We start from the raw sequence: 21,165 nt of genomic DNA, 5'->3' as shown, positions 1-21,165 counted from the left end.
TACAGTGATTAGTGCACAACTGCAAGACCCAAAAGACTAAGTTAGGGATAGATTGCTATGGAGAAAATCGATATGGTTGTTAGAAGTAAAAAATGACTTAATTACACAAAATCAAATCAGATATATTAGTATACTAATTTTTATATTATTATGTAAAAAGAGTAAAAATAAATGGACGGATTGCATATTAGCCCCAGCTCAGTCAAGATATAGTAGCTTTTAGGGGGTGCTCGGATACCAATGTCCATTAAAAAAAATTAAAATGTCTTATGACCATAGAATTGACATTTATTGCAATCTTACATTGTTATAACATTTCAAGCCATTTCCTGCTTGACTATAAAAAATAATATTTTATATTTTTTAAAATGTGGCTATTAATAAACGAGACAACTCACCATCACCAACTCGCTGCAGCCACGGCGAGTTGTCTTGCAGTAACTTGGCCACAGGGAGTTGGCCATGGCAAGTTGGCCTTGGTGAGTTGTCCCACAGCAAGTTGGTCACAATGAATTGTCATAGCCATACACAGACAGTCCTCAACTTATGACCACAATTGAACCCAAAATTTCTATTGCTAAGTGAGACATTTGTTAAGTGAAATTTGCCCCATTTCTTGCCACATTTGTTAAGTGAATCACTTCAGTTGTTAATTTGGTAACCGGGTTGTTAAATGAATCTGGCTTCCCCATTGACTTTGCTTGTCAGAAGGTCACAAAAGGTGATCACATGATCCTAGGACACTACAATTGTATGAGTCAGTTGCCAAGCATCTGAATTTTGATCACATTTTATTTATTTATTTATTTATCAAACTTATATACCGCACCATCTCCCGTAGGACTCAGGGCGGTTCACAGGCATATTAAAACAATATAAAACAATGTAATAAATAAACATTTAAAACCCAGATTAAAACCCAGATTAAAATGACCATGGGAATGCCGCAATATGACCATGGGAATGCTGCAATAGTCATAAGTATGAAAAACGGTCATAAGTCACTTTTTTCAGTGTTGTTGTAACTTTGAACAATCCCTGTTGTAAGGCGAGGACTACCTGTACAAAACTATTACTTATCTTTCTGGAAAAAAAATATAAATCATGGTCATTGCTGACAAATAGTACTATGGCAAAGGTATTTAAATATGTTAGTAAAACTAAACAGTGAATGAAACCAATAAATAACCAGATACTTTTTTTAACTAAACATCTAGCAGATTTCTCATTTTTTTATGAGCATAACAAAATGTCATGAAGTTTTTATGAAAGGCATTCATTCTCTCATTCTCTCTTGCACTTTAAGTCCGAGTTACCCTTTAAGAAACATTAAACATTTTTAAAGGTGAGCTTTCAGTGAGCTGTAGTGCGGTAGGCAGTATTTTGGAGTTCCTGCTAAAATGAGATTTAGGGAAAGGATCACATATTTTTACCACGCACAAATATGTAGCTTTGGATCAACAAATCATCAAATCAAATCTTTATTATGGCATGCTATGTTATCACTTGCCTCCCTCTCTGGATGTTCACGCCAATGCTTAGCTGTTTATGATGAACTTGATAAACTGACCCCTATAAAACCATATGGGGCAGCATTTCACACACTGCAGTTTCGTCTTGTGCATTTTAAGCATACAGTACACAGTTTTAATTCAATTTATATTCCTCTGGACTTTAAACTTGGATGGTCACATCAACCAAATTTTTGAAAGATCTTGTTTTTCAATATTTTTTCCCTTACTTTAATCCTTTCTTATAAGTCTGTTATTAGTAAACACACTATTCCCATGGATACATATTACCTGAATACATTTTTTTGCAGGAGGCTTGGGGTTAAAATGAGGTTTCTCTTCTAAGGTTGAAATTCAAACCATTGATGCTGCCATAGAAAGTCTGTGTAAAATACAATGGAATTGATGACTGAAATTAAGTAAGGACATGTTTTAGTCAGAAATTGGCTCAAAAAGCTTGTATATAACATATTGAAGGCATCCATCATGTGCTGGTGAATGTTATTAAAGGTTCTTAGACATGAAACAACTATTTGTTTTGGGAGGATTTTTTTAAAAAAAAAAGGAAAGGAAAGAGAATATTTAAAAAAGGAGAAAAGTTGCTGAGAAGTTTCTAGTTCTGTCTTTCCAAACCTCATCTAGCATTTAGAATTCCTGCCATCTCTTCTGTCCCTTGGTCCATTTCATTTCCACAATTACGTTGATTATTGACTATTCATCTCCTATGATTATATATCATTATATTCACTGGTTTTCCATACCACTAAAAAAAAACTATTTGTGTTATAGCACAACTTCCTATTTAAATTGGCTGAAAAAGATTGAAACTAAAAGCATAATATAAAAAGTTACAAATGCAATTAAACATGATGGTCTGTGACCGTGATAAAAATTTATTGGGGAGGTGGGAATTAAATTTACCAAAAAAGAAAAAAAACCCACAAATTTAAATCTAACTATTAAAAATCTGACAAACAAGTCTTTACAGATTTCCTGGCTGTATTGAGATTGGGGACTGTATTTGCTGCCAGAGGAGTTGTATTCTTTCTTCCACATATTAAATAGTGACACAAGGGAATAATAATACTTGTGACACAAGGGAAATCCCTGCATGGTGCGCCTCTGCAGATTTTAACACTGTACAGCTTTCAGTTGGGAGAGGCAGTCAATTAGTTACTCAGGACCCAAGGTTGTATGTCAAGGTATTTGGTAGGAAATAGAAACAAAAGCAAGCAGCAACTTGGCACTTTGTACCTACTGTCAAAGAAAAGGAAAAAACAAACTGAAATCTTGCCAATTTCACTCCTATACCAATTTGTTCCCTATTGCTGTGACTGGGCTATTGCACATCCTGGAACAGTTCCCAAAAAATACAGGAGGTCAACACAGCACAATTCTAATAGCATTCTTTCCATTCCTGCCACTAGTATAGGGTGTCAAACTCACATCATTATGTCGGCATCACGTGACATATCGGGACTGTTTTTCCCTTTGCTAAACTGGCCATGGGCATAGCCAGCACGTGACCCATCTGGCCTCCAGGCCAGGTAGTTGACAGCCCTGCACTAGAACAACAAAACTATACTTATACCTACGACAAAAAATAGATGCCAAAAGGCCATAAGGATACGATAAGTATGCTATTCTTATGGCTTTACACATTATTGGTTTTTAATAGTAAAACAAGTAAGGGTGTCTTTGCAATCAGTGGGTTCCCTACCAAGTTTCTTACTCAGAAATAACTATTTCAGGAACCGCAACAATTTAAGAAATAGGCATCAATTGACTTTTGTTCTGTTTTGTGGTTTGCACTGATGTCTCAGGGTGCTGTCAGTTAATCTAACACAATGTTTCTCAAATTTGGTAAATTTAAGAAATGTGGACTTCAACTCCCAGAAGTCCCCAACAAGCATGGGAATTCTAGCAGAAGGAAATTGTGTTTAATTCAAAATGAATGCATACAGGATTAAGGCACCAAAACTCCATTTTATTCTTATAGCCTTGATTTAAGGAGTTTAAAATGTGAAGTAGAATGTGCTCATAGCAGTATGAAAAACTATGGGTTTACCATGCCAAGTCTGTAACAAAAAAGATTACTTTGCTCTGATGGAAATACTGTGTTATTTCTGATTTTTAAAAAAATATACTCATTCTCTATATGTGAAGAATATTAAATTGACATAATGTGCTCACTATTGCTTTGTGTAATTAAGATTTAATTTTGTGTTTAAGAAATGAGCTTTCTTAAATGAGATTTAACTCTTTTGTGTATCTTTTTGCATTCTTTTTTCCCTTTTCTGGTTTTGTCTGTGTGTGTTGTGTGTGTGTGTATGTGTATAACTAATGTCATCACCTATGTTTCCATTTTAAAAGAATAAAATTGCATTATCATCAGGGTTAGCAAATCAGTTTCTGTGTGTTTATTTCTATTTTAGTCTATGCCACTGATGGCTAACCTTTTCCGGACTGAGTACCAAAAGCACGCGAGTGTGCTCAAACCCCCAAAATGCAGTGCGAGCACCCCCCTGCACATGCCCACGCCCCATGCATGTGCATCTGTGCATGCACACGTGCCCCCCCCCCACATGTGCCCTGGCCTCTGTGCACCTGCCCTTCCCCTCTGCATGCGCAGCAGAGACCCGAAGACCAGCTGGCCACCGGGAGGCGTGCACGCATGTGCAGCGGAGCTGAACTGGGGCGACGGCTTGCGTGACATCAGAGAGGGCACTGTGTGCCACTTCTGGCATGCGTGCCATAGGTTCGCCATTATGGGTCTATACTATAAAGAATGTTAAGTATTAATTAGTAGTGGGTAAAACAAGAATCTGGGCAACAGGTTCTAAGATTAACAACTGCCCTAAAGAATTTAGAAACCTCTGTAATATCACATATTTTCCTTTCTTTTACTAAGATAGTATAGACTCTATTGTTCCATAGGCTTTTGTGTTTATGAAGCTGACCGCCAGGAAGGAATGGAGAGAAGTCAGTTGAAATACTCATAGTTTTGCACTTTATGTAGGATGTCCATAATATCGTATTTCTTCTAAGCATGAATGAAATGTTATTCTGTAGCTCATAAGAACTATGATTACAGCCAGATGTGCTATTCCTTTGAAGGCAGTTGAATTTATACAGAAGATTATACTCTCTATCTCTTCCAGAGGTACAGCTTCTATTTGACAGGAATGTGGAAAGCAGGCTGCAAAGAAGTTGCTAAATATACATACTCAGCCCTTGAAGAAATTCTCAGGGAACCTCAAATCCCAGTTGATTCCAAGAAAGCCAAGGGACTAGGGATCTGCCAGCTTCTTCCTGTTCCTCAGAGCAATTGGTGTCAAGGCATGCCCTCTCCTGCGACGGATTACTGGTGAGTGGCATTTGCAACAGTGCAATGCAGATAAAGTGCTTGCCATGCAAGGGAGAATGTGCTGGGGTTCTGAATCACATATTTTGCACATGGATTACAGTTGAATGGAATTACTAGTCTCTTCATCTCCATGCATTTTCCCCGCTTCTAGTATTATCTGCCCAATGGGAAAAACTGTCAGGTTTCCAAGTGATGAAACCCATTAAAAAAAAATACCATATTTTTCCGAGTATAAGACGCACCTTTCCCCCCCCCCAAAAAAAAGAGGCGGAAAATTTGGGTGCGTCTTATATTCCGAATGTAGCTTTTTCAAAGCTTTTTTTCCGCCCTAACGAGGCACTAACGAGGCACTAGCAAGTGAAGCGATCTTCCCAGCTTTGCCTGCTCCCTCGACTGTCCGCTGTGCTTTAACGAGGCCCTAGTGAGTGAAGTGATCTCCATGCTTTGCTCCGACTCTCAGCTGTTCTTTAGCAGCTTTTTTTCAGCCCTAACTAGGTGCTAGCCGAGTGACGCAATCTCCCCGTGCTTTGCCTACTTTTCCCATTGCTGCTTCCTCTCAGCTGTGCCTTAGAAGCAGTTTTTATTCCCAAGCAGAAGATATCCTATAACTAGGTGCTAGCCAAGTGAAGTGATCTCCTCGTGCTTTGCCTGCTTTCCCCATTGCTGCTTCCTCTCAGCTGTGCCTTAGAAGCTGTTTTTTATCCCCAAGTAGGGGATAAAAAACCAGCAAACTAATGTGCTGAAGCTGACCAGACTAAGGACGCTAGCCAGATAAATACCTGGTAGGCAGATTTTTTTCCCCTATTTTCCTCCTCAAAAACTAAGCTGCGTCTTATACACTGGTGCGTCTTATACTCTGAAAAAGACAGTAACCAAAGTCTATCTTCCAAAACAAATTTCTTTTATTTAGGTAAGCATCAATTTGGCAAAATCTGTTATAATTCCGGATCTGACACAAACTGGAATTACACCACATAATATTGCAAGTTAGAAACTTCCCTCAAAAGTCACATTCTCCATTAAATACTCAATTCACATTCTTCAGTGTCTTCAAACTCCATGTTCCATTCTCACCAGGAGCAGCCTCTATTCTCACAGAAAGAAAGTCACCTAGGCAAAACAATCCTCAGTATCTATCCGTTCCTTCCCCCCCACCTTACCTTAAGAATGTGGCGAGCCCTAAAACCCCCCCTTACATAGGAAAGAGAAAGAAAAGGAATAAATGAGTATACTAAAGAGCTAAATAAAATGGCTACATATATGTCTTCCTCTGCCCCAACACAAAAAGCTTTTTGCTTGTGTAGCCTTTTGTAGAGGTATCCACAGATCAGACAGTTTAATCAGAAACCTATGAGCATGAATGCACAATGCATTTACAAAAGGGGCAGCACTTGCATCACAATGTCGCAATGCTCATTTTATCATTTTCCTCTCTTGCCCTTTCTTCGTGTCCATGTTTTCAAAATTGAGAAAACACTGCATAATGGTGGTTCCTTCAGGCCAATCCCTGAACCATTACAGTACAGAATCTCTGTTTAAAAAAAAAAAACAGTGGTGTGGTGGATAACAACATGTTACTACTATTTTGCTACGGGCTCAAATCAAGTCACTGATTTTGTGAGGAATGGGAATGTATGGTTCGGAGTGGAATGTGGAATAAATTACTTTAGTTGAATAGTGACCATTACTTTTGACATCCAATTACTTTTGGCATGTTTTGATCCATCAACCCCAAATATCTCAATTCCAGGCATTATTGTTATGAAACAAAGTGTACATGCACAGAGAAGAGATTGTTAGAAAAGCATTAATGTATACTGCAAGAAATGATGGGAAGGAATTAAAATTTTTCATCCTCTCTTGTTTTTCCTACCTCTCATTACTTTTGTATGTTTTCCTTTCTGATCTTGGAGCAGGCTTGAAAAGATTATTTGAGACGATGGTTGTTGCTCATAAGACAAGGGTATTCGTTTGCTCATTACTCCTACATTACTTTTAAGCTATACACTCAGTATAAATGCATATTAAAGCTAGAAGTTTTAACCTATGACTTGTGTATATATCAGGCTAAGCCAAAAATAATTCAACCATATTTTGGTTTAGCCTTATATATGTACTATATAGGGACGTGGTGGCTCAGTGGCTAAGATGCTGAGCTTGTCGATCAAAAGGTCAGCAGTTCAGCGGTTCGAATCCCTAGTGCCGCGTAACGAGGTGAGCTTCTGTTACTTGTCCCAGCTTCTGTCAACCTAGCAGTTCAAAAGCACGTAAAAAATGCAAGTAGAAAAATAGGGACCACCTTTGGTGGGAAGGTAACAGCGTTCCATGTGCCTTTGGCGTTGAGTCATGCCAGCCACATGACCACGGAATTGTCATCAGACAGCATTGGCTCTTTGGCTTTGAAATGGAGATAAGCATCGCTCCCTAGAGTCGGGAACAACTAGCACATATGTGTGAGGGGGAACCTTTACCTTTACCTTCATCTTATGTACCATGCAAAAGCTTAATGCCACTTTAGCATGGTTAGAATTCTAAACATAATTTAGGATTATGTTTATTTCTTTTACTTTTTTACATTATCGTATTTTTACCATTTTAATTAATTCAAAAGAAAAAAATACAGTAGCATGTTAGTTCACAATCAAAGTAAATCAATCAAAGTAAAATCAACTGGTTTGAAAACCGGGGCCATACTTGCAAATCCTGTGTTAGAATCTATTGGCCCACCCAGCAAAAACTCTTGTTTCATTTTGTATATTTTGTAGTTATCTTGCTTTTAAAAACCATACTTTGCTCTGGAAGGTAGGGAAATGCCCAGTGGAAGTTCTCTGCAGCATGCTGAGGAGACGTAACCTTCTCACCACAATTCTGATTGCTTTGCCATGGGGTCTTCTCCTAACTTTGTGGCATCAGTATCCAACCACCCGCTATCTGAGCCTTCTAAGAAGTAAGTATATAAATCCTGGCTTACAAAAGGTTTTGTGACATTCTTTCATAACAAATCTTTTGCAAAAAAAAATAATACTCAATTACTTAAAATCAGGATATTTTAAAAATAATGTTTATATAATTCTCTGACGCTTAAGACTTCATTGAGTGAGGGGCAAGACATAGGTGATTTGTGTTGGAGATATGAAATCAGGCACTCTTGTTTGAAAACATGCTTGAAAGAATACTGAATAATTAAGTAGTAGAATATCCCATTTTTAAAAAATACCCATAAGTTTGTCTAGATGTAGAAATAGCCCAGCTATAAGTAAATGTTAATAAACATTCCTTGTATTTGTATAAAAAGCTAGATTTATTAAGAAGTATATGAAAGTAAAAAATACATGCCTTTATCTAAATTACATCTTAAAGACAGGGAAAATTGTGATAAAATCTGAAGCACCAAAGAGAAGAAAATTTCTTATCTCTTAACAGCACATATTCTTGACAAACAGCATAGATATTTTTTTCTCATCTAATAGACTCATAAAGCCCTTGTTGGGTGTTTATGTTACTCTTTTTGTTGTCTGTAAACAGTCACCAGAGGCCATCTTGATTGAGTTTGTACTGGATTTTTATGAGAATATATTATAAATAGCCCAGAGTCATTTGGAATTGAATAGTGCCTAAATTGTATTAAACAGTCAGTTGCATAGAGATGATGCCATTTTCAACAATTTGCAATGACCTAATTCTTGGATAGATGGATAGATGGCTGGCTGGCTGGGATGGATGGATGGATGGATGGATGGATGGATGGATGATAGACAGACAGAATGACAGGCAGAGACACTGACTGACTGACTGACTGACTGACTGACTGACTGACTGACTGACTGACTTTCCTGGTTCCCAGATTAGCTAACAGTTTGGAATTTCTACCTGTCTTTGCTCTAAGTACTATCGAGACCTAACTTTTCTGAGATCAGTCAAGTTCAGCTAGACATTGTTGACTACTCAGGTTTAATTCACTATTAATCTGTAATATATAGCTAGGGTAAGGCGTCTTTTCTTTTTGATCATGTGTATCTCATGTTAATTGATAATTCATTGGCAGTTTATACTAACCAATTTGTTTTCATTTCCTCAGAGGCTCTTTGTTACTAGACTATTATTTACTTTCCCTTCTACAAGCAAGTCCCCGTTTAAATGACTGCTCCATTTCTGAGCCATTTGCAAAAGCTGAGTTCCATGTAGGTTGGCTGGCTCTTTTGCACATCCACAAACAGCTAACCACATGTAGTCCATTACTAATATACTGTATACGCTGCAATCCAAGATACAATCCAGATATATTTTTAATCTCTAATTTAAAAATAAACAGCCAACACCAGAGTCTAGCTTTTGGTTAGATTCTCTTCCCCTCATTCTGTCCAACACAGAACACAGCGTGGGTGTTTTGCTTTCAAAGGTGAAAGCAGGAAGAATCTTTGGACCTAAAGTAACTAAATTACAATTATAAAGGTAGCAAGACCGCCCACAGCTGTGGGGGGGGGGTGGCAATGAATTTATGGGTTGCATAATGGCAACGTTAATATGTTATACTATAACTAAACAGTGTTCAGAATACCTTCCTCCCCTACACAACAGTCAGTGTGACCTCACAGTGCACCCACTGAAAGAAAATTAAGCACTCTCCTGGATATTGCTTCCATGATTCATGGTTGCAAACTCTTAAGGATATTATTGTTACAATAAATACTTGGATTTGATGCAAACCCTATTTTTACTTTTTGGGGTGTTCTTTTTTCTCTTTAGTTTTTCCTTTATATATATATTTTAAAAAAGATGGTCCAAGATCGGAAAACAGAATGCCAGTTTTAAATCAGAAACAGATGATATAAACTGAGAGAAGTGTTTTGATGGATGGCTTGTGCTGTATTATCTCCCCCCCCCCTTTTGCCTTAGAGGAAACAGATGAAAATGGCACAGCCAAGTCACTCTTCAATGGGACATCTCTAGCGAGGGAGGATGGGCTTGCATCATGCACTCGGCAGCCTGCCATTGGGACAGCTCCCAAAATAATCCGGAACTACGTGTACTCCAGGCCTCCCCCATGGTCAGACACATTGCCTGCAATATTTGTGATCACACCTACCTACACTCGACCAGTACAGAAGGCTGAGCTGACCCGACTGGCAAATACGTTCCTTCATGTACAGAACCTCCACTGGGTAGTGGTGGAAGACTCTCCTAGAAGAACCAACCTGGTGTCCAATCTACTGGAGAAAGCAGGGATTCATTTTACTCACCTGAATATCGAGACTCCTAAGAGCCTGAAAGTAGGTTTGTCCTGGATTCCATCTTACACTCCCAGGGGCACATTCCAGAGGAATCTTGGACTGCATTGGCTTAGAGAAAGTTTTAGCACCACGCCAGTACCTGAAGGTGTAGTATACTTTGCAGATGATGATAACACCTATAGCCTGGAGTTATTTGAAGAGGTATGCTATTCAAAGTTTTGATGACTTCACTTTTGACCCATGATTTAGGCAGAATAATGATTACATTCTCTATCCTTTATTCTTTTGCTATACAAAGGGAGGTATAGGTTAGAGCTGTGATGGCGAATCTATGGCACGCATGCCGGAAGTGGCACACACAGCCTGTCTCTGGGCATGCCAGCTGCCACACATTGCTCTTCCAGGTTCTGGCGTGCACATGCGCGCCAGCCATCTGGTCTTTGCTTGCACATGCACACCAGAAACTGGAAGACCAGGGGACTGGCATGCGTGCGTGCAGCTGAAACCGGAAGTTCAGCTAACATCATTTAGCTAACTCAGCTAAAGTGAACTGATCTTCCAGTTTCCGGTGCTCCAGCGCGTGCACGCTGGGGAGCTGCTCTTCCAGTCTGGTACTCCCTCACCCGCCTGCGCTTCCGTTTCAGCACTCAGTGCCAAAACGATTCGCCAACACTGGGTTAGAGAGTGATAGGCAGGTAAAATAAAGAAGGGATGAAGGTCAGTGGAAATGCTCATGCTTTGCATATAAAATATCACGGTTTTAATCTCTGGCATTTTACATTAAGGTTGGGAAAGTTTCTCAATGAAACCCTGACTTGCTATTGCACTAAATGTAAATTAGCCCTTTCCAGACAGGTGTCCTGTATTTGTGCTGGACCACAATTATCAGAATTTCCAATCAATGTAGTATCAGATGAGTGAAGATGAAATAGGTCCATAGATGATTGATTAACTGTCAGTACAACATACCAGCAATTATAGCTAGAGAATGAGGGTTGCGATTATAGTTATGGTTCTGAAATAGAGACAGGAGTGTTTGGAAACAAACAAGATATTTGCCTGGCATATTTAAAACCCCACCTGATCATGTTCCTGCATATCTCGTATCCATGTAGAAAACGCAGACAGAACTCATTCAGGAAAAGGCCTTCAGAAGGGCAATGCAGAAAGTGAGGCAGAAAGTTTGGCATGGAAAACCAAAAGTAAAAAGAAAATAATAAATGTATGATAATATGTAACTATTGCAAGGATAAACATAGAAAAAGTTGGTCAACTCCCAAGAGGGGCTCACAGTATATAATAAAAAGATTAGAAGGACTCATGTATTCTTGTTTTCTTTCTGACAAGCAGATGCGCTACACAAAGAAGGTATCTGTCTGGCCAGTTGCTTTTGTTGGTGGTCTCAGGTACGAATCCCCCAAAGTGAGTCCAGCAGGCAAAGTTGTAGGTTGGAAGACTGTGTTCGATCCTAACCGGCCTTTTGCCATCGACATGGCTGGCTTTGCCATCAGCATAAAACTGATTTTGGAGAAACCGCAGGCCAGTTTCAAGTTGGATGGCGTGAAAGGAGGCTATCAAGAAACTAGTTTATTAAAGGATCTGGTGACAATGGATGGACTGGAGCCTAAAGCTGCCAACTGCACAAAGGTTAGCAAAGTTGGGAGGGGGAATCACAATAATTTCCCCCAACCAGTGGACCATTACTCTCATGCTTATGTTGTCAATTACATAAATTACGATTACATTTATGTTAATTATATAAGTATAATTACACGCGCATAACTAATGTCCAGATCTAGATATCTTAAAACATTGGAGCTAGGATCTTATATAAACAGCTATTACAATGCAACCAGGCAATGAAGAAAGAGATTTAGCACATTAGTCCACAAGCAATTAAAACATAAAACACACACAAAAACATATATCTTAATACATGGATATGAGAACAGGTGCAAAAATCCAAATGATTTTTCTGTATGTATTGGCTGCCATCTAAAGGTCATGTGACAGCCAGTTTTGGGTACTGGTTAAGGCCAGGAGACCATCGATTCTAGTCCTACTTTAGGCATAAAGACAGCTGGATGACCTTGGACCAAACGTTTTCCCACTTGGTCTTAGGAAGTTTTTCTATTCTGAAAAACTTTTCCAAGAAAACTACAGGGATTTCTCCAAGCACTTTCTGAGTAAAGAAGACAATTGAATAGAGGGGTGGGGGATAAGGATCATTTAGATTTTTGCAGCCGACACTTGGTTGCCCTTCTATGGAGACATTGGCAGATTTTTTTTAAAGATAGGTAGATATACAGGTGATCAATCATTGCAGTAGAAATACTGTATTCTAGATTCAGAACAAGTACCCTTCTGTACATTTTTCAATTTGGAAATGACACATACATCGTTAGGAACCAGTGTGAAGCTATCTGACCAATTTCCATGCTTCTCCCTATCCCCATTTGTGCCTCTTATCCTCTGTCTCAATTAGCTATTTTGAATGTAATGAACTGTAGACACATCCCCTCCTCCTCATTCAATTTATTCCCAGCATTTGTGGGAATAAATATTTTGTTGTTTTTATAGGATACTGCTGTATCTATAATGAGTCTAAAAATAAACCAGGTAAGTGTGTGATTATGTAAATATACCCTTCCAAAAAGACTTGCAATTTCTTTTGAGTCCTATTCAGAGATTTCTTATGCATAAGAGTATGTTTATGTTTGCTGATACCTATTATGTGTTGCTGTATAATTTTAATATCTAAAATTTGATATTTAATATTAAATTTCCTTGATAGATTTTGGTCTGGCACACAAGGACTGAAAGGCCAACACTAGTTAATGAAGGCAAACGTGGATTCACAGACCTAAGGGTAGAAGTGTAGATAACTTGTTTTTTGCTGTAAGTATAAGATTTTTGCTGTCTCAAGATTTCCCTATAATTTGCAAGTAGCTCTTCAAGCATCTTCAATGTAGGGTTCATTTAATATGCATCAGGATGGGTTCTTCGATACATGTATGAATAGCTTACTGTCTCAAATTATCAGTCCTGGTCTGCTTGTGATGCTGTATGAAATGCTGTCAAAATGTACTTTTGAATCCACTCTTAAAGTCAGAATTTAGGCCCAGGCATGGGGTTCTTTGATTAGAGTACTGTTTTCTGACTGATTGTTTGCCTGGTGCTAATGCCTGCTTATCTGGGTCTAGGCTTTTGGAGAAGATGTATTCTAGCCTTTCTGTTTCCTTCTTAGCTTTTTTATTGCTTCTTTTCAATATTGTGTAAATAGGGATTGTTTCTATGTGTCTATTGATTTGTCTGAATGTCAAGCTTCCAGGAAGTTCTTAGCAGTTTTGAACTTATCTTGGTCTAAGAGTTACCAAGAGTTCTCAGACTGCAGCAGATATAAATACAATGAACAACTAGATTAAGCAGGCAGCTATAATCAATCATTTTTATTTCTTAAAATAATTTAGGGGAGTTATGTGGAGACCAGAGGCTATCTTGAAAAGAAAAATGAGCCCTACCTTACTTCATTTCATGTTCATATTTTAATAGCTATTAATAAATTATAATGTTTTAAAAATTGCATAATTTGGGGCATGGAGCCTGCTAGGCATACAAGAGGATCTCATTTGGAGATCTAGTGTTTTTCCCATCATCAAGTTGACTACAGAATATATTAAAATACATTGAAGAGTACCAAAATACCCTGAAGTACATTATTAATCTTGTTCCTCAGTTCACAGCTCGTTGCTATATGCTTTTCTTCAATTATTTTATAAATAGCCCTCTGAATTAAAAAATTGAATGTCAAATTTTTTCCTTCCTAGTTTTTTTCCTGCAAGTGCAGAGTCCATTTGTGTTGATCCATTGGTTGCAACAGGAATTGACAGGCTCGTTGCCTAAGCCTGGCATCATGGTCTGAGAGAGGGAGGGAGGGAGAGGGAGAGGGAGAGGGAGAATCAGACAGACAGAGATTGGCCCAAAATCATCCAGCTGGCTTTCATGTCTAAGACAGTACTAGAACTCACAGTTTCCTGATTTTTAGCCACTACACCAAACTGGCTGATAGAGATCCTTAAAATGTTAAGTAGAAGGGCTAGCTAATGTAGAGTCAGAATAGTTTCCCATCATAGATAATTCCTTGGTTAATCTAGTTCAAAGTACGTGCTACCCGGTTTTTCTTGTAGCTCTTTATATCGCCTAACACAATCAATCAATTTAGGGACCCTAAAATCAAAAAAGGCATTGTTTGATTTTATTTAATAGTTAAACCTGTCTAAAACCAAGAATTTTAAACCACTTATTTCTAACAAGACAACACAAGTGGTCTTTTGTTTTCCAGAATATGAGATTTATTTTTATTTCCTTTTTTAAAAAAATAATTAAAAGAGGATTGGGGGGGGGGACCTATATTTCAGTCTTTGAAAACTGAACTGATAAAGCTCTGTTGATCTATATATTGCCAGGTTTGTTGTTCTTGGACAGTCTCGTTGCTTTATGGAAGTAATTGATTATGAAGCTGAGCCTGACTCAGCACAATCTCAATGTTACAAAAAGGCTATATTGCAAGCTTTAAGAATAACTTTAAAAGATCCAGGGAGAAGTATTGGCTGGCAGCTCTAAAAACTAAGATGGCTCTCTGTTAAGATTTCAGGGATTGAGGCTTCTGCTCTAGTTAATTACAGTAGGTATTGGTAATGCAATATTCTAATTCTTTGCAAAATAAAAATGGGCTGCATTCATCTGTTCAGCATGAGCTTAGAATAAAGAACGAAGCAGCTAAAGTAATCCCTATTAGATGCCAAACATGGAACATATCAGATAGCCTTTTATCAAATGAAACTACTCAACCATTCAGCCCAGAATTATGTATTCTAATTAGCAGAGTTAACAATGACTCTCTCATTGAATGTGTACTTATTATCTGTTGTTTTTAAATGAAATGTTAAAGAATCTACCTGAATTGCCTATGTACAAATCACATCCTGGTCTATTGAGCTATGGCTCTTCCATGAAGAGATTTGTCAGGAATCTGGTTCCTTTCCTGAAGACTAAGTAGACAAAAGTAAGAGAACCTGCACATTACCTCTCAACATATTACGCTTTACACATGAAGAAGGGAAAACTAATTTTCTTCTACTGGTAGCAGTTATATGTTTGATATAATTCTTCATTTGGTCCTGACTCAACTCAATGTCTTTGTGACTTGAAGTTATTTGAGATGTGATATGTAGATTGAAATACCTATCCATCTTTATTTATTTCATTAGTTTTACATTTAATCCCCCCAAAATCAAAATTCCAAGGATCTTATATAGATAGATTAGTTCAAAAAATATTACAATATAATGGTGGAACAGGGGAAGTTTTAAAATTGAACAGCTTCAAGTTTGACTGTTTTTCTTAAAACTAGAACTGGCACATAAGTCTGTTCAATATTGTCTATCAGTTTGATGAGCACAGAAATTGGATAGATGATTTCTCCCTCCCATGGTACAATTTGTTAAGAAGAAAACTCCCCAGAGTAATGAGAACTGGCACTACTTCTAAAAAACCTCAGTGGAAGAATTCCTTCATTATGTTTTTACTTGCACTATCATCTTTCTTCAGCAGTTTGAAGCCAACATGACTACAGACAGCTAGAAAGGGGATTATAGAGTAAAAACAGGACCTTCACTCATGGCACTTGATTACTTCATACTTTAACAAATGCAAGAAATACAAAAACACCATACATCAGCAATGCAGACTTCTCCAGGAAGTCTCCTTACCATTAAAAGAATTTATAAAATGAAGTCTCATTAATCAAATGAGAAAAAAAGTAGAATAGGTGATACCACATAAAACAAATTGGATTATTAACAGCTGTCCTTTGAGGCTGTTTTCCCAGCACTTATGCACTGCATAGATACTTCCTGGGAAATCTCAGGTTTTTTTGCTTGCCTGAGGGGAAGAAAAATGGTTAATGATAGGAAAAACAACTCCTATGAAAAACTATTTGTAACTGAGCCTTAAAACAAAAACTAAATAAAAATTTGCTGGGGATATTCTTTTGTCTCTAGAAGCCAAAGCAAAAATGGCCATGGAGGCACATAGCTCCATGGATAAATGGGAGAGAGCAATCCTGCAGCATACCAGGTAGAGTTGTGTAGGTCACTGATGTCCCTCAGGCTCTTCCTACATTTGAACCAGAATATTCATATAGGAAATTCCAATATATTTTCTAATGCAAAGCAGCTCTTCCAATGTAAGATCAGACTGCCAAAGTGACAGAATGATACCATGATCAAGGTGGACCTTGTGAAGAAGATACGTTGTCAAAAGTGACTAATTCCATCTCCATCCTTCTTCTCACACATTTTCCCCAGTCTCCTTAACTGACCCATGAAGACACCTTAAATAGAAAGGAAATTTCCTTATCCAACACTGAGTGCATTGTCTATTCCCAGTGTTGATGCAGCAGAAATATTTCATATTTGGAGACTCTGCACTTCAGGAAAAAAAAATAAGGATCTACAACAAACCCAGAGTAAACTTCTTGAGCAAGGAGAAGGGGGTAGGGTATAAGACTAAGCTTGCTAAGAAAGAAACAGTTTGAATGTATCATATATTATCTGCTCCCAGAGCAACATGTAATTTCACTTTCTCAATTTTTTCAATATCATTTCTGTTGCCATTATGAACTGCATTCAGCTAAAGGATGGTATCATTCTAAAACATCTTCTATATGATGGAATGTCAGAAATCCAGGATTATTGGACCAATGTTTCTCATTTCAATATGCTGATTGACAGTCTTGTTGTAATGAATTTTTTTAATGGCTTTATGCTTCTTGGGAATAGGTAGGGATAAAAATCAAATTAGTAATGTAGCATCAGAACAATTGTTGCAAATCAGCTCTGGGCATGCTCTCCTTTTTGTGTCAAAAAGAGGTTTGTGGTTTGGATGAAAACTATACTGTTCTAGTGTAAATTCTCCCATGAATTTATGTAGTTCTTTGTATTCTAAATTCTGCTGAATCTGTCCAAGAATATAGTATATGCTTATATATGCCCTTTAAAAATTCCCTTTCTTGTTGTTTATTTTGTAGATAGCAACTTCTTGCACACGTGTCTATGATCAGCAGAATACTGATACAACAATCAAGAATAATATCCACATTTGTATTGCATTTACCAACTTCTAAGTTCTCTAAAATCCGGGAATAAAGAAACAAAGTCAATTCAAGGCCATTTGTTCTATATTCTAGTCATTCACAACACAACTAAGAGGACCTGTTTCTTCATTGTTATTTCTGTGTTGGAAGACATTTTTCAAGAACAGAAGCATTTCTGTAAACATCCCATTTGGGATACTGTTAAGAAAAGCCTAGTTGGAGTAAGGGGTGAAATTTCTCTTTGCTAATCCGCACGTTTGAAGCTTTGTTTTGCAATATGTATTAAGACATCAGCTTTTGCAAATGTAGTCCAAATAATGGGAGTTCAAAATGAACTAGTTCCTGCCTAGTCCCAGTGAAATATTCCATACGATTGCAAGAAAGAAAGAGTCACTCTCAGAATTACTTAAAACCTCTTTTAGGCTTAGGAGTTCTTGTTTGAAAGAATCTGGGTGGGCAATTCTTGCTTGGAAGATCATGAAGACGTCTATTGGAGAATGAGATAAGCATCCGTTCCTTTTTTCATACCCAAGCCAAGATCAACTAGTTCCTCTTGAATCTGAATGATAAACTGAAGTAGCAAGTTTGAGAACTTCAGCATCAGCAACTCAACATCATGTCCTGTGGCTATATAGATAAATCTTTGTCATGAGAAATAGAGACAATAAGAAGCACTCAGCTACTTAGTTCTCAGTTTGTGGGCAATATGTCAGACAGAACTAGTTATGATTTTACTTTTGGAACTAGAAAATCTCAGTATTCCTTTGGTCCAATCTAGAAAGATTTTTCTTTAGTCTTTGTAGCTTTGTAAATATCTAGCATATTCTTAAACTGTCAATGCGGCTGCATGATGAATTTCAACTCTATGTGGAATGATACAGACTCCAACCAAGCCATGCTTGGAGTGAATAGACAATGTTTACTTATACTGAGCCATGGACTCCTAGCTTAATAGATGTGATGAAAGCAAATTTTTTTAAAAGTAATACTAAAAAGTGAACATTCACAAACAGTAGGAAAAGCCACTATCCCTATCCCTATTTTTTTCAATTGTGAGCATCAGTTGCAAACAGAAATACTTATTAGCAATCAGCAATCATATCTGCAGATAATAAAGAGTTGATAGGTCATCAGCAAGTTTGAATTCAAATGAGAAAGTGAGTGGGGAGATATAAGGGCCAAAAATGTAATGGCTGGTAAAAGCACAAAAAAATTTTTTTTAAGGTGGGCTGTGCTCACTTCAAAAAAAACACCATACTTTTGATGTTTTGTATGTGTTAAGTTCTTGTAACTGAAGAAACTGAAGGAGAACATTTTCTAGCAACTGAGCCAATTCAGAGTATGATTCTGAGATATGTCAGAACGTGTCTTTATTTCTTGACTTATTTATAACATAGGTCTTTTCTGCCTACTGTATTTCATTTGTATTAACCTGGATTGTCTGCTATTTTTATGGAGAATATTTTTATTTCTCTTCCACCCTGTATTCATCTGAAACTCAACAGGGAATTACAATTTTTCTACTCACTGCTGAAATGTCTATATAATTTAAAGGAAAAAGAGACTATGTGGGAGTTAAAGTTGACAGAAAAAGGTTGTCAAACCTTTCAATTCACTTACCATCTACTCCTTTGAGGGAAACCAAGAGTGTCATCTCATAATAGAACTCAGTGGCCAGAAGAATCCTCAGAAGTGTCTAAAAATATTACCTAGTTTTAAAAAAAAATAGTTGAGAACTAATTATTAGATCCCACCTTGCACCTATTTATGTTGATAGTAAGAAAAAAAAGTAAAGTACAAAAATAAACACTGCCAAAAAGGAATTTGTTGGCCATTATCTTCTTCTGGGGTGTTTTGTTTTTATTTCTACTTAGCATAAGATACCTTTATTTATTACTTAATAAAAATTGCTAAATGACATGTCAGATTTGCCTGAAGCAATATAACCACATATGATAATGAGATATAAACTCCCAAAGAGAGGAGGATCTTTTAGCACCAAATTGAAGCTTCCAGAATAGGCCAAAAATTTCAACCTAGCCTATTAACAATATTAATACATCACTTCCATATGCCCAACCTTCCATGGAAACAAATATATTTATTAAAATATACCTGATCAGAAGAAAGTTATCCACCAGTCATAAAATTAATCACAATCTATTTGGGCTAATGGTTCAGTCTGGTATACCCTTACTTTGGAGTCAGTGGTTGAGTTTGCCTAAAGAGCTCAGATGTAGAAAGGCAGAGAGGACAATGGGAAGGGAATGAGGTGGAAACACCAGGAAGGCTAAGATTCATGGAAATCTACTGAGCCACAGAGAAAAAGGAGCACAACTTGAAAACAGCTTCCAAACTTACAGCTGGTACCGTTTAACATATCTCAAATTCCCAAAGTTCAATCCTGACTTGCCTTTCTTTTGTGCAATGTTGAATGATTAGCTACAAAATGAAAAAAAAGAAGAAGTGTGTGGCTGAAGACAAAAGTTTTTTTCCACTTCTATTACAACAAGGGAGCAAATGGAATTGGTTCAGTGAAAAGAAAGTTACTGGAACCCAGAGCTATGTGAGGTGTGACCACAGCAGCCACTAAAGACGTATTTAGAAGGGTGTTTGTAAAATTTCCTGAGAAATGTGATGTGAAAGAATTGAACTGTTTAAAAAGTACTGTACAGAAAAGCTCTTGGGTATGTCACGGAGCCATTGTTCTGATCCGTGAATTTCATGAATTGTTAATACTCTGTATTGTCAGAGAAAAAACATAACACAAAAAATCCACAATACCAATCAACGCCAAAATAAGAAAGAGTGTTAGCAAGTCACTTTAATGCTTATTTATGTTGACTATTGATAAATATAAAATGAAAACATCACATGAAGATAACTGGTATCCTGTATGTGCTTCTCTTGCTACAGCCTCTTGCCCATTTGGTTTCAATAAAGGAAATATGTTGGTATTTCTTATTTCCAATAGTTCCAAGAACAACTTATCACAAATAGTTTGTTGGATTACTGGAAACATACTGACTCCATAATCATAAGTTCAAAGCCTTTATTGTCATTGTACATCATGTTTACAATGAAATTGATTTAGCCTCTACTGGTGCAGTCCATACAAGAATACAAGACAACATGAATAACATAAAGAATAATCCTTATGCAAGTAGTTAGGGGGGGGAAACTAATCATTTCCATATATGCATCATATTTTGTGCAACATGTATATTACTCTGGTGTATGAGCTTATATCATGGTATATACATAATATACACTACACTACAGAGGTGGTATTCAGCAGGTTCTGACCAGTTCTGGAGAACCAGTGGCGGAAATTTTGAATATTTTGGAGTAAATACCAAATACCACCTCTGACTGGTCCCGCCCCCATCTATTCTCTGCCTCCCAAGTCCCATTTAATTGTATTTAAGAGTCTGATAGTCCATGGGTAGAAGCAGTTTTTAAACCTGTTTGTCCAGCTGGTTATACTTCTGTGTCTTCTGCCCAGGGGTGAAATGCTCCCAGTTCAGACCGGATTACACGATCCAGTAGCGATTGTGGCCGGTGGTTCGGCGACCCAGTAGTGATGGCAAAGCAAAGCTCCACCCAACTGCCTGGGGTGTCATTACTTCCTGGTGTTAACCAGGAAGTAATGTGCTTTTTACCTTCTGCGCATTGGCAGGTCTGTATGCACAGGTGACGCACGCACACACTTGCTTCATTCGCACACATGACATGTGCACTTCTGAACTGGTAAGGAAGGTAAGTAGATTTCACTCCTGTTTCTGCCCAATGGTAAAAGTGAAAAAAGACACTGGCCAGGGTGTGAATCATCCCTAAATATCTTCCTTACTCTGTTGAAACAGCGAGACCTGGCAATGTTAGGGGGCAACCAATGGTTTC

At 37.6% G+C, this 21,165-nt stretch overlaps 1 protein-coding gene across 5 annotated transcripts in view; it reads left to right on the top strand.

Moving 5' to 3' along the window:
- Positions 1 to 20,283, top strand: part of LOC131199916 (galactosylgalactosylxylosylprotein 3-beta-glucuronosyltransferase 1-like) — a 60,243-nt gene extending 39,960 nt beyond the window's left edge. For 4 of the 5 annotated variants that reach the window (XM_058186200.1, XM_058186201.1, XM_058186198.1 and 1 more), the window contains 5 exons: positions 4,673 to 4,878; positions 7,681 to 7,825; positions 9,775 to 10,310; positions 11,460 to 11,756; positions 17,200 to 20,283. In XM_058186200.1, coding sequence (XP_058042183.1) covers positions 7,714 to 7,825; positions 9,775 to 10,310; positions 11,460 to 11,756; positions 17,200 to 17,295 — 1,041 coding nt within the window. In that variant the 5' untranslated portion in view covers positions 4,673 to 4,878; positions 7,681 to 7,713 and the 3' untranslated portion in view covers positions 17,296 to 20,283. Of the gene's footprint in view, positions 1 to 4,672; positions 4,879 to 7,680; positions 7,826 to 9,774; positions 10,311 to 11,459; positions 11,757 to 12,903; positions 13,008 to 17,199 lie in introns of all 5 variants that reach the window. The other variant, XM_058186202.1, reaches the window with a different exon arrangement.
- The last annotated feature ends 882 nt before the right edge of the window (positions 20,284 to 21,165 follow it).

The sequence above is a fragment of the Ahaetulla prasina genome, chromosome 5 (genome assembly GCF_028640845.1).
Source record: "Ahaetulla prasina isolate Xishuangbanna chromosome 5, ASM2864084v1, whole genome shotgun sequence".
NCBI lineage: Eukaryota > Metazoa > Chordata > Lepidosauria > Squamata > Colubridae > Ahaetulla > Ahaetulla prasina.
This window is presented reverse-complemented; position numbering and strand designations above follow the sequence as displayed.